Below are 14,592 nucleotides of genomic sequence, written 5' to 3'. Positions count from 1 at the left end.
AAACAAGTCTGCACCCATGTATCAGTACTTGGAAAAGAAGATGTATAAGGAAGCCTATCAGATTGCTTGCCTAGGGGTAACGGAGAATGACTGGAGAGATCTGGCGATGGAGGCCTTGGAAGGAATGGACTTTGAAACTGCTAAAAAGGTACACTGCAGTACATTAACGTTGGGCGATAGATGTACATTTGGTGGGTACACACAAGTGTAGAGAAATCAATTTTTGGATAATAAACAGTTGAATGAGGCACACCCTCAATTATAATCTGTGTTGGTCAGGTTATTTCATTTACCTTTTCTATTTTATCACAGTCATGTACTTGTAATATCCCTTGCTTTTCCATTCCTCTTTTTCAAACCAGTTTCCGTAGGGACGTTTGTTTTCATTCAGCACAATAATTTATTTTGTCTCTTACCTCTAGTTTATCCTTACTGCTCACAATGTGGTTTCCTTAAGCAGTGATAGGTGACTGTTTTGCAGAACACTTCCTTAGTCCACACGTGGCCATGAGCTTCCAGTTTCCTATCACTTAAATTCTCCATTCGACTCCCACTCCGTGAATGTGACCTGACCTGCTGATTGTTCCCTGCATCTTTTGTTTGTTTGTTTGCATCCGCAGGATTTTTATTTTTATGCAGAAACAAGAAACTGCAGATACCGGTATGCACAAAGTGCTGGAGTAACTCAGAGGGTCAGGCAGCATACCTGGACTATATGAATAGGTGACATTTGGGGGTTTTGATAGGCAGTTAGTCGGACAAAGGCCAGAGATTAAAAATCTGAGACAAAATAAGATTGAAGAGTTGTGAATAGTGAAGCCAGAGGAAGGAATGGAGGGGGAGGGGACAAATAGGTGCATGTCCAGGTGGGGCGCAGGGGGAGTGGGACATGGATTTCCCCCTGCTGGCATAGATAATCCTTCCCCCACATTTCCTTTGTCCCGTAGTTCTGCTCTCACTCCTCCAGACGGAACAAAGATAGAGTTTCCCAGTCCCCTCGCCTTTCACCCCACCAGCTTCCGCATCCAACACATCATTTTCATCACCTACAACTTGATCCCAACACCAGCCATGTCTTTCCAATTCTATCCCTTTCCTTCCTTCTTCAGCAGAGACCGCTACCTCTGCACCTCCTTGGTTCACTCAACCCTTCCCACCCAAACCACCCGCTCTCAGGTACTTTCCCCATGCATTCTCAGGATATGTACTACTTGTCCCTATACCTCTTACCTCGCCTCCATCCAGGGACCCCAGCAGTCCTTCCAGGTGAGGCAGAAGTTCACTTGCACCTCGTCTAACCTCATCTATTGCGTGCAGTGTTCCCGATGTGGCCTCTTGTACATCAGCGAGACTAAGCATTGACTGGATGACCGTTTTGCCGAACACATGCCTCAGCCTGCCAAGGCCTTCCAGATCTCCCGGTCACTAACCATTTTAATTCCTCTTCCCATTCCCATACTGACCTTTCTGTCCTGGGCTTCCTCCATTGCCAGAGTGAAGCCACATGTAAACTGAGGGCTTGGAAAGCTTACAACCCAATGGTTTGAACAGTGAATTCATTCATTTTAGGTAGCCTCTAACAACCCTACCCTTTCTCTCTCTCCCCCCCCACCCTCCTCCCCCACCCCATGCTCCACCTGGTCTCACTCCAATTTCTCCCCTCCCCCTCCACCTGCATTCCTATCTCTGGCTTTACAATTCGCAGCTCTTCAAACCTTGTGTCTCACACCTTATTTCCCTTTTTATGGCCTTTGCCTAACATATGCTTATCACAACCTCCATCTGTATTCACCTTATACCTGCCACGCTCTGTCCTGCCCCTCTCTTCTAGTTTTATTCCCCCACCCCCCTTACAATCAGTCTGAAGAAGTCCCATCCCAAAATGTCACCTATACATGTTCTCCAGGATTGCTGCTTGACCCGTTGAGTTACAACAGCGCTTTGTGTCTTTTTTTAAATTCCCACTTTAACCTCCAAATAAGAGAAACAAATTGGAAAAAAATAGCCCTAATACCCCTGTTGAACAAGGAACTGAATGATGTGATTCTTTTATTTCTTAAGATTCTATTAAAGATGGTATTTTTGATACTGTAACACTTTGTCAATATTATGCTAGAGAAACAGGCTGGGTTTTCTAAATATCAAGTGGAATTGTGTGCAACTTTTAATTTAATGTTTTAATTTATTGGTAGGCATTTGTTCGGGTGCGAGATCTCCGCTATCTGGAATTAATTAACAACATAGAAGTAAGGACATCATCTTTTAAATGATTTCATTGTCTCACTTTTGTTGAGGTTCGGGTTTATTGTACGGTATCTGTTTAAATCAAAATGTGGGTGCAAAGCAGTTGTGCCAGACTAATTGACACTGAGGCTGTAATCATGGCATGAATCGCTATTCTTAAGATTGAGCCATAACTCAAATAATGATCCAAACCAATCAGTAATAGCGAAGAGTAGGATCTCCAGGAGATTGTAATTTTCTTCCTCTTCCATTAGATTTTTTTCATGGAATATAAATGCAGTACGACCTCACCAGCCATTAAAAGTACCCATGTCCCACTTCCAAAACTGACCTCGGGACTTAAGCGTGCTTTCCGACGGTGCGGGACGTGAGCTCGCAGACTATTCACACCCATCCAATTTCCACTGCACCTTTCCGGTGACTTTCCTCTGCACCACTATCTTGATATACTTACTGCATAATCTCCAATTGTGTTTTAAGTTATTAAATGGAATTTATTTTATTTTCAGGAACGTAAAAAACATGGTGAGAATGATAATGAGCTGTTTTTAGCAGATGTTCATGCCTATCAGACCAAATTTCATGAGGCTGCCAAGCTATACAAGAAGACGGGAAATAATAGTCGAGCCCTAAACATGTACACAGATCTTCGGATGTTTGACTATGCCAAGGTACTTTGCTATAAATAATATCTCCAGAATAAATGTTCAGGTTCAGTAGTTTTAACTAGTATGTATACCGTAAATGATCTGGAACACCTTTTTATCTTGACTTGCACTTTGCAACCCTGCCACCTTTGATGACCCATAGGAGCAAAGAGGTCCTTCTTAGGAGCAAAGAGGTCCTTCTACAGTTGTACCGGGCCCTGGTGAGACCGCACCTGGAGTACTGTGTGCAGTTTTGGTCTCCAAATTTGAGGAAGGATATTCTTGCTATGGAGGGCGTGCAGCGTAGGTTCACTAGATTAATTCCCGGAATGGCGGGACTGTCATATGTTGAAAGGCTGGAGCGATTGGGCTTGTATACACTGGAATTTAGAAGGATGAGGGCGGATCTTATTGAAACATATAAGATAATTAGGGGATTGGACACATTAGAGGCAGATAACATGTTCCCAATGTTGGGGGAGTCCAGAACAAGGGGCCACAGTTTGAGAATAAGGGGTAGGCCATTTAGAACGGAGATGAGGAGGAACTTTTTCAGTCAGAGGGTGGTGAAGGTGTGGAATTCTCTGCCTCAGAAGGCAGTGGAGGCCAGTTCGTTGGATGCTTTCAAGAGAGAGCTGGATAGAGCTCTTAAGGATAGCGGAGTGAGGGGGTATGGGGAGAAGGCAGGAACGGGGTACTGATTGATAGTGATCAGCCATGATCGCATTGAATGGCGGTGCTGGCTCGAAGGGCTGAATGGCCTACTCCTGCACCTATTGTCTATTGTCTATTGTCTATTGTTTTCTTCCTTGAATCTTTTCTGCAACTTAAATGTTGTTACATCACCTACACCACTTGCTGTGCCACTCTCCCTCCCTCAATGTAGGCAAAAAGGTTGAAGCCAGTAGGAGCAGGAGAACAGTGTCTTTGGATTCTTATCCAAGTTACATGTCACCCTGACCAAACATTCACTTTTTCTTCATTTTTCAGCATCTAAATCCTTGGACTTGCTGTCCAACAACATCGTGGAAGTACCTTCAAAAGGACTGTGGCAGTTCAAGGCAACATCTTCTCAAGGGCAGTTAGCAATAGGAAGTGAATGTTGGCTTTGCTGTGACGTCCACATCCTGAAATTGCATGATCAAGAATAGCCTTTGTCTGACTTGCATATTACTTCATTACTCGTGTGGAAGCATTGTGCACTATTTGAGTCACTGATTTTAATTATCCATGCCTATATTATACCCATCCTGACAATTGTTTAAGAGAGAACAAAGGTCTACGTAAGCAGCTTGTTGCAGAAACACTGATAAAATTATGTAGAAAAAAATCCAAATTGGATTAGATTGAATTAATAAAATGCTGAATATAAATCAAGTTTTGTTTTATTGTGTTCTGGATGAAAACCAAAGGAAGCAGTAATGATACATTTTATTGTGATATCCGCAGGATTTCCTTGGCTCAGGTGATCCCAAGGACACCAAGATGTTGATTACTAAACAAGCAGACTGGGCCAGAAACATCAATGAACCAAAAGCAGCAGCAGAGATGTACATCTCTGCTGGAGAACATCTGAAAGCAATTGAAATCATTGGGGACAATGGCTGGGTTGATATGTAAGTTTGTTAATCACAAGAATTGCCATTTGTGTGTCTGGGAGAATGAAAAATGCACACATACCCTGTATTTTCTTGACGCCCTTTTTATGATTTATGGTTGTGCACTTATTAACATTTACCATTGTGAATCGATATTTCATCAAAATATTCAGTTTTGCCCATTGTGCAGGCATTAGAAATATTCTCAAACCCTGCAACTAATCCTGATCCTCTTATTTGATGTTTTCCCTAATTTTGCAACTTTAAAAATGTTTTTTCCATGTATTATTCCTTGGAAAAGAGGAATCCCTTGCCAATCTACAGGCCAATTTCTATAATCATTCATTAATTATAAATGGGGCCAAGTTAAATATTAGCTTAAAACATCAAAAAGTGCTGGAGTACCTCAGTTGTTCAGGCAGCATCTCTGGAGAACATTAATAGGGAAGATTTTGTGTGGGGACCCTTCTTCAGACTGATTATAGATGAGCGGGGGGGGTTCTGATAGGTGTGAGACTAAAGGATTAAATTGTGATGCTAGAGGAAGGAATGTAGGCAGAAGGGAAAGGGGAGGAAGTAATAGGTGTAAGTTCAGGTGGGGCAAATGTAGTGGGGGTTAGGAAGTATATAGGGGAAGAAGGGAGATGGGGAGGGGGGTTGGGGTTACCTAAATTTGGAGAATTCAGTGTTCATACCATTGGGTTGTAAGGTACGGAGTAATTGAGAGTAGGGGATAGCATCTTTGCAGGAGGCAGGGTGCAATTAAGTGTAGTCCAGATAACCATGGGAGTCGGTAGGTTTGTAGTAGACATCAGTGATAGTGTGTCCCCTGTGATGGAGACAGAGAGATCAAGTAAGGGAGAAAGGTGTGAGAGGTGTCTAAGTGAATTTGATGGCAGCGTGGAAGTTAATGAAATCAACGAGTTCTGCACAGGTTCAGGAGTCAGCCCCAATGCAGTAGTCAATGTGGAGAAAGAATTGGGTGATGGTGCCAGTGTACATTTGGAAGAAGGATTGTTTAATGTAAACGACAAAAAGCTGGCATAGTTGGAGCCCATGCTAGTGTCCATTGCTACACCTTTAATTTGGAGAAAGTGAGAGAAGTCAAATGAGAAGTTGTTGAGGGGGAGGACTCCGCCAGGTGGAGCAGAGTGTTAGTAGGGGGAAATTGATTGGACCTCTTTTTGGCAGATTCGGTGTGAAGGAACATGGTAAAGATGAGGCAATGGGGGCTTTGGAACTGCAAATTGTTGAAAGGATTGTGAGGTGTCTTGAATGTAGGTTGGAAGGGATGGGACAAGGAGAAATGATGGATTCAAGGTATTTGGAGATGAATTTTAACGGGTTTAAATGTTCATAGGTATTTAATTAAATATTTAATGTTTAAATATTAGCTTTTTCTATTGGTGCTGTGACTGCTGCTAAAATGACTGGCTTAATATCTTGGTCTTTATGTTCTCTAACATTTCCACAAGTCATGGAAAATGTCACACATTTTCAGGGATGCTCTGAGAACAGTTGAGAAGCATCCATGATACTGAGACCATCATAGAAGAGCATTACTGAGGTGGTCACTCTGCAAATGCAGGCTGCAGGTATTTGAGTTGCCACCAAGAGAGGCAGAAAAGGGTAGACAGGGAGCGTACGATTCCCTTGTGCCTATTTCCCTTAGTAATAAATACATAGTTTTGATGTAGCCTTGTCTATGGCACCACAACTGACTCTGATGCATAGTAGGGGAGGGTGGAATCTAGGAGACGCAGTTGTGATCGTAGACTCGATTGTTAGGGGGACAGACAGGAGTTGCAGTGCTGCCGTTGAGACAACAGGATGTCTCCAAGCAGTTGGAGGATGAGCAGCCACAGGTGAATGTACACATCAGTGCTAATGTCAAAGGTAGAAAAAAGGATGAGGTCTTGCAAAGTGAACAAAAGGAAGTTTGACAAAAAAGTTTTAAAGACTTTTTACTACACAGAGGGTGGGTACAATTACAATATTTAAAAGACACTTGGGCAAGTAAATGGATAGGAAAGATTTAGAGGAATATTTGCCAAATGTAGGTACATGGGGTCAGCATAGATAGGCAGGCCTCTTGGTCGGCATGGACATGTTTGGGCCGAAGTGGCTGCTTCCACAATGTATAACTATGATTCCATAACATCCTTGACTTTTTCCTCTGTCCATCTGGCAATCCCTGTCATGAAAGCTAAGCATATAGTGCCCCCTTTTTACGAGTCTGGTGTTAGGCATACAGATTACTTGTCTGCCCATCAGAGCCAACTGAGTGTAATTTCGTCTCCAATGCTGACTTTTTTCTGTCAGAGGTTTTGTAAAATAGGAGCAGGTCCTATTTGGATGTTAATTGTATGCGTTGGTAACAATTTGAAGCTTAGCCTGTGAACGTGCGCAGGTGAAGCTCACATACATGCTCCAGCTTGACAACTGATGTCAGGGTGACATATGTTCTGGAGTGTAAGCTACATAGGTTGAACAGTTTCCCATTTGTGCAGATAGGTTAATTGGCTTAGTGGGTTAGTTGCACTCCTGATGGCAGCTTATTGGAAGTTATGAGCGTGGAAACAGGCCCTTCGGCCCACTGAGTTCGCGCCGACCAAAGATCACCCGTACACTGGTTCTATGTTATCCCACTTTTGCATCCTCCACACTAAGTGCAATTTACGGAAGCCAATTAACCTATCTGCACGTCATTGGAATGTGAGAGGAAACCTGGAGAAAACCCACGCGGTCACCGGGAGAAGGTAGAAACTCCATACGGACAGCACCCACAGTCAGGATCGAACCCATGTCTCAGGCGTTGCAAGGCAGCAACTCTACCGTTGCGCCACTATGCCTTGGATTGTTTTCTCTGAAACGTTGGAGGTGGAATATATAACATTATGAGAGGCAGTGATAGGGTAGACAGTCAGAACCCCTTTCCCAGGGTAGAAAGATCCAACACTAGAGGGCATAGCTATAAGGTGAGAGGGGGAAAGTTTAATGGAGATGTACGGGCCGTTTTTTTCTACACAGAGGTTAGTGGGGGTCTGAGACGCATTGCCAGCAGTGGTGGTGGAGGCAGATATGGTAGTGGCGTGTAAGAGGCTTTTAGATAGGTAACATGGAAGTGCAGGAAATAGAGGGATATGGATCATGTACAGGCAGATGTGATCAGTTTAATTTGGCATCATGTTCGACACAATTCTGGGCTGTAGGGTGCGTTCCAGTGCTGTACTGTTCTATGTAAATTAAAGAGGATGCACCCTGTTAATGAACAATTCTGTGATAATCGGCCTCTGGCTCCCTAGATGTGTTCTGTCTACCTTTTTAAAAATACTGTGATCATATTAATTGAGTCACAGATTTCCGGTGTTATATCCTATGAGCCTCTTTCTTGTTTTCCTCAAATGTGCACTTTAGATTTCTATTTATTGACCGCCTTCAACGCCATAATCCCAATCAGATGCATCTCCTAACTCCTGGACATAGAACTCAGTACCCTGACTGGATCTTTGACTTTCTGACCCATAGATCACAATCAGTAAGGATAGGCAACAAAACATTCTCAACGATAATTCTCAACACTGGTGCCCCACCAGGATATGTTCTCAGCCCCTTTCTCCCTGTATACTCACAACTCACAACCCCCTGAACACTCATAACTGTATGGCCAACTTCTGCTTTAACTCCACAAGTTTGCAGATGACAGGCCTGGTCTCGAACAGTGATGATGGAGTACAGGGAGGATGCATAGAGCTTAATGCCATCTCGCTCAATATCAGCTAATCATCGAATTTAGGAAATAAAGTGGTGTACACCTCCCAATCAGCATCACTGGTGTTTAAGTGGAGATGGTCAAGAGCTTCAAATTCTTGGGCGCAAATAAAGCCAAGAATTTGTCCTGGTCCAACCACACGCAACGGCCATGAAAGCACATTAATGCCTCTACTTCCTCAGAATACTAAGGAAATTCGGCATGTCTTCAACAACTCTTCCTATTTCTACAGATGCACTATGGAAAGTATCAGACTACATTGCAACTTGGTCTGACAACCACTCTCCCCAGAACTGCAAGAAAAGGCAGAGAATTGTGTATGCATCTGCGTCCATCACACAGACCAGATTATTCCACCCACCACCACCGGCCCCTCGACTCCATGCACACATCATGCTGCCTTGGAGAAAGCAGCCAACATAATCAAGCACTACTTACACCCTGGTCAATCCCTCCTCTCCCGTCAGCTATGTTACTCCCTAGTTAACTATTTCTCCATTTTGTTTGTTGTGCTTAATTGGTGTGCCCTGCTTCTGCATCCATAGCATTTCACTTCTCCAAAGGCATTTTAATTCACCATAAGCATGTTAATTCAATACTGTCGACTGCTCTGGGCAAATAATTAATTGTTCAATACCTAGACGTGCAACAATATATTAGCATTTCTTTATCATTGTCATTGCGCTGTAATGCACTTGGTTTGTAATGCTTTCTGAGTTTGCTTTTGTGTTATGATCATATAGATCAAATAACATTTGCTCAGCTTGCTATTAGTTTCGATGGACTTCATGTTGTTAAGGTGGATAGTTCTGTTGTCCTCTCCTTTAAACATGTACAGTCATCACATCAATTCACACAGCCCATTTTTTTGCTATTTCATCGCTATCTTTGTCGACTTTCAGTGTTGGCAGATCCCGCTATCCGATAAATCCTGTTTCTCCTGCTTGATAACATTATAAACCATCCACTATACAATATGGTGGCGCACAGAACATGTCACCTCTCAGTAAAGGGACCTGGACCATGCCACAGTGCAGCACAGACACAGAATTATTGGAAAATGCTTTTCTGAGTTAATGCCAAAATACTATTTTACACAACTGGTTGTCATTTTTTATGCAGGTTAATTGATGTAGCTCGAAAACTAGATAAGGCTGAGCGGGAACCCCTTTCAAGATGCGCCTATTTTTTAAAGAAGCTGCAGCATCCTGGATATGCTGCAGAGACATATATGAAGATGGGGGACCTAGAGGCTCAGATCCTACTGCATGTGGAAACCAGGCACTGGGAGGAGGTGAGACAGTCTGTCAGCAGAAACAATTATATGAACAATACTAACAATAAATTTCCCAGCACTGCGTACCAAATTCTCACCTAAGTTTAAGTTTGTTTTATTGTGAAAAACATCAAGTGTTGTACAGAATGGAAATGGGCTCTTTGGCCCAAATCTTCTGCGCCATCCACTAATCCCATTTTATCCCCCACACATTCCCATCAAATCCTTCTGAATCTACCTAATAGGGCAATGTGCAGCAGCCATTTAACTTAACAGCCAGCATATCTTTGGGAAGAGGATGGAAACCACAGCACACAGGGAAAATGTACAAACTCCAGACCAATGGCACCCGACGTCAGGATTGAATCCAGGTTATAGGAACTGAGGCAGCAGCTCTACTGCCTGCTTCACGGTGCCACCCATGCAAGATAGTAATAACAGGGAAACTGTAGTATTAAAAGATGCAAAATATGTGGGTAATTCTTGGAAATTTAAGTATATACGGTATAAATCTAAATCTGCTAAAGTTGACTGGTCAAGCAATTGAAATGTCATGCACATGCCACAGGGTGGCGTTTAAGATACAGAAAGACAAGAAAAAATTGTTCAGAGCATGGATACAGCAACATTATGAATGTCGTTCAGGAAGATTTACATTATTTAGTGCATCTAGGAAGATATCATGATAGTCTTTTGGCAGCTATAGATCGCAATATTCTCCAGACCAATGCTCCCTAACTCACAGTGGTGTTGACTATTTAGCATTGGTATTTAACAATTGCTCACGAATTTGGAATTGAGATAAGGTGTCAGTTTTTCTTTCCTCCATTAAATGTTTATACTGCAGCTTGTATTGCTCAACGGGGGTGTACTGGATTGACAACCACTGGTTGGTTTTCCACTGTATACTACTAAGCTATATTTTGCCGAAGGAAGGATATTCTGTTCTGTAGATACAAGATGCTGCTTTATATTTTTTTTAAAGGCAAAGTGCAGGTCAAGCAGCCTCTCTGGTGGACATGGATAGGTGATGTTTCAAGTTGGAACCCTTCTTCAGACTGATTGTAGGAAGGTGGGTGGGAAGCTGAAAGAGAGTTGGGGATGGGACAAAGCCTGGCAAGTGCTAGGTGGATGTAGGTGAGGGGGGGTTTAATTGACAAATGGGTGGGCAAAGGTCAAAGATGAAGAGAAGACAAAAGGCTGTGAGATAAGGGGAGAAAATGAGTGAAATTTGAAGCCAGAAGAAGGACAAGAGGTGGAAGGGGACTTATGGGAGGGAATAGGGCGATGGGAGAAATGGGTGTGCATCCAGCTGAGGCACAGGGAAGAGGGGGGGGGGAGAGATGGGGTGGTGCGTTGGGGGAGGGTGTGCAGTTACCTAAAATTGGAGAATTAAATGTTCATAGCATTTAGTTGTAAGCTACCCAAGTGGAATATGAGGTGCTGTTCCATCAGTTTTCTGTCCTGGGCCTTACTCTGGGAATGGAGGAGGTCAGGACAGAAAAGTCACAATGGGAAGGGGAGTTGCTGGGGAAAGTCCTTTCTTTAGTAAACATAGTTATCCCCTTGCTGTTGTAGATGAATCACTCATCCATATTTCATCTGCGTCCAGTAGTTCTGCTCATCTGCCAATCAATCCTCCCCCCCTCACCTGTTTCACTTGCAAGTCTTTGTCCCGTCTCCACCTCTCTTCTAGCTTTCTCTCTCATCTGCAAACACTCCGAAAAAGGCTCTCAATCTAAAACATCTCCTACCCATGTCCTCCAGAGATGCTGCCTGACCAGCTGAGTTACACCAGCACTTTGCCTTTTTTTGTATGTTTTATCTGTGTTTGTCATAATATTTTCTGTTCTCATGATTTGAACTCTTTCAACCAGGCCTTCTCTTTGGTAGAGAAACATCCCGAATTCAAAGACCTCGTATATGTGCCATATGCACAGTGGCTGGCAGAAAATGATCAGTTTGAAGAAGCTCAAAAAGGTGAGATCGGGTTTGGCTGAGTTCACTCCTGACCCTGGGTGCAAATTGTGCTGACTGTGCACACTTTGTGGTCGTGTGCATTTCATCTGGATACTCCAGTTTCCTCCCACATCGGAGGTGTGCAGGTAGGTTAATTGGCTATGTTAAAATTTCCCTTCATGTAGATCAGTGGCTAAAAGAATCAAAGGGGAGTTAATAGGCATGTGAGTAAGGAGAGGGGAATGGAATAGATGGACCACTGGCCTATATTTAGTTTAGAGATACAGTATAGAAACAGGCCCTTTGGCCCACCAAGTTCAAGACAATCATCATCAAGTCAAGCTATCCTGGCTAGTTGGGAACCCTTCTTCAGACCATTTGTCTTGTTTATCACTGTATCTACTTGTGTTGCCACTTTCAGGGAGTTCTGGACTTGGACCCCAAGATCCTAATGTATATCAGTGCTGTTAAGCGTCATGCCATTAATTATATATTTTCCTTTACATTTGACCTCCCAAAGTGCAGCACCTTACACTTACTTGGATTAAACCACATCTGCTATTTCTCCGTCCATTTCTGTGTCCGATCTATATCCCACTGTACACTTTGACAGCCTTCTTTACAGTCCATGCCCCCAGCAGTCTTGATGTTATCTGCAAACTTACTAACCAACCCATCTACGTTTATGCCCAAGTTATTTATGTATATCACAAGCAGATTGCTGCGAACCCTCACTGGCTGCAGACCTCCATCCTGAATATTGTCCTTTCACCACAACCCTCTGTCTTCTATCAGTAAACCAGTTCTGAATACATTCGACCAAGTCACTGGTAAACTCATGCACCTTTACCTACTGGATTAGCCTACCATGAGGGACTAAAATCCATGTAGGCAACATCCACCTTCCTACATTCATCGATCACCACCTTAAAAAAAACTTAGTAAGGCACGATCTGCCACATACAAAACAATGTTGACTGTCTCAAATGAAACCATTCTTTTCCAAATGGAAGTAAATCCTATCCTGAAGATACCTCTCCAATAGCTTACCACTGACTTGAGCCTTGCCAGCCTCTAAATCCTTGGACTGTCTCTACTTCCCTTCTTAAATAAAGGAATAAGTTGCATTATTCTTCAGTCCTCCAGGATCTCTCCTGTGGCTAAAATGGACGCAAAGATTTTCGTCACGGTTCCTGCAATCTCCTCTTTTGCCTCTGTTAATAAGATGAGATAGGTCCCGGGGATTTATCCACCTTAATGCTCTTCATGAGCCCCAACACCTTCTTAATCACAAACTGTCCTTGCATATTCGTATTCTCCACACTGATCTCACTGTATTCCACGTCCTTCTCCTTGGTGAAAACAGATGCTAAGTACTCGTAACTCAGATGCTAAGTACCTCACCTACATCCAAAAACTCCAAGCACAAATTCCCTAATTTATCCTTGAGCAGTCCTACATTCTCTCTGGTTACCCTCTTGGTTTTAATACAAGTATAAATGGTTTTGGAATTTTCTTTAATCGGTTTTGCCAAAACCATTTTATGGCCTCATTTGGCCATTCTAATTGACCACATGAGTTATTTCCTCCTTTTTTGTGTTCCTCAAAGGCCCTGTCTGATTCCATCCACTTAAACCTTGAATGTGCTTCCTTGTTCTTTTTGACCAAATTTCCAACTACTTTGGTCATCCAAGGTTCCCTTACTTTGTCATTCTTATCCTCCTTCTTATTGATCATGCCGATCCTGAACTTCGATCAACTGGCATTTAAACAACCCCCACATGTCAGATGTGGACTTATCACAGAACAATTTCTGCCATTTACCCTCTTGTGCTTCTGCCTAATGATGTTGTAGTTTGCCTTACTTCAGTTTAGTACCTTCCCATAAGCCCCAGCCTTCTCCCTTATCAAAATATTCTTAAAACTTATGGAGATGTGATCACTATCCCTAACCTACTCTTCCACTGAAACACCAGGCTCAATTCCCAACACAAGGTCCTTCCTCAGTTCAACTATCCACATACTTGGATACACCTTATAATTTCTGCCCCATCTAAGAACAAAATCCCATTCAATACTGGGGAAGTCACCCACTAATACAACTCTGTTGCTTTGGCATCTTTCAGGAATATGTCTACATATTTGTTTCTCTGTCTCCAGTTTGCTATAGGGGGGGGCTACAGTACATTTTCATTAGAATGTTTGCACCTTTCTTTATTTCCTATCTCTACTCATATCGCCTCAGTGGATGAACCCTCCACGATGTCCTCGCTGAGGCCCGCCATGACAGTCACTCTTAGGGGCGTAACTCCTCGGCCTCTTTTTCCTCCCTCTTAATCATGTCTGATATATTGGAATCCCAGAACATTGCGCTGCATTTGTGTCCCTTTCACAATCACGTTTCCACAATGGCCACAGCATCATAGTCCCAAGCACAGATCCAGGCTCTAAGTTCATCTTCTTTCTCCACAACACTCCCTGCATTGAAGTAAACACATCAGCTCATCTGCTTCACCATATTCTCTCATCTCTCCATGCCTGTTCTTCCTTTGAGACTTACTGTTCCTAATCTCTATTTTCCCATCACACCTTCCAATTTCTGAACAAGAACTTGGTTTCCCAGTCCCTGCCTCCCTATATTAAACCCTCCTGAACAGCACTAGCAAACCTCTGCAAGGATATTGCTCCCCCTACGGTTTAGATGCAATAAAGGATAAAGATATAACCTGAAGATTTTCTGGAAAACTTTGACTAATGGAGTGGCTAACTAATTAGGTGTTCATTATAAACAGTGTGAGGCAGAGAGGAGGGTCTTTGATAGAGCCACTATAAAAGATTAATTACTCAACTGAAAGAATAATAGAGGGCAAAGTCTATTCAATACAGAAAGCAGAGTAGGTATAAAGGGTTTATTTGCAGCTTTAGAGAGGCGGTGACTAACAAGGGTGCTGATCTTGCTGATATAAATTGGCACCTACATTAAAAGTAGGTTGCAAGTAGGATTTTCCCCACAAAGGCAGAGTAGGTTCAAAGAGGTAAAAGGCCAACTCTTTCCGATTCTTATTCAGATTTCTGAAGTGGTGATTTGTTGAGATA

At 42.9% G+C, this 14,592-nt stretch overlaps 1 protein-coding gene across 1 annotated transcript in view; it reads left to right on the top strand.

The window, feature by feature from the left end:
- The window catches only part of ift122 (intraflagellar transport 122 homolog (Chlamydomonas)), a 65,692-nt gene that overhangs the window by 30,869 nt on the left and 20,231 nt on the right, over nt 1–14,592 (top strand). Inside the window, exons 15-20 of the mRNA XM_078414327.1 lie at nt 8–148; nt 2,193–2,246; nt 2,754–2,915; nt 4,341–4,507; nt 9,384–9,555; nt 11,415–11,517. Of these exons, the coding sequence (XP_078270453.1) occupies nt 8–148; nt 2,193–2,246; nt 2,754–2,915; nt 4,341–4,507; nt 9,384–9,555; nt 11,415–11,517 (799 nt within the window). The remainder of the gene's footprint in view (nt 1–7; nt 149–2,192; nt 2,247–2,753; nt 2,916–4,340; nt 4,508–9,383; nt 9,556–11,414; nt 11,518–14,592) is intronic.

This window comes from Rhinoraja longicauda, chromosome 17 (genome assembly GCF_053455715.1).
Source record: "Rhinoraja longicauda isolate Sanriku21f chromosome 17, sRhiLon1.1, whole genome shotgun sequence".
NCBI lineage: Eukaryota > Metazoa > Chordata > Chondrichthyes > Rajiformes > Arhynchobatidae > Rhinoraja > Rhinoraja longicauda.
Note: the sequence above shows the minus strand (reverse complement) of the source record. Positions and strands in the feature narration are given on the sequence as shown.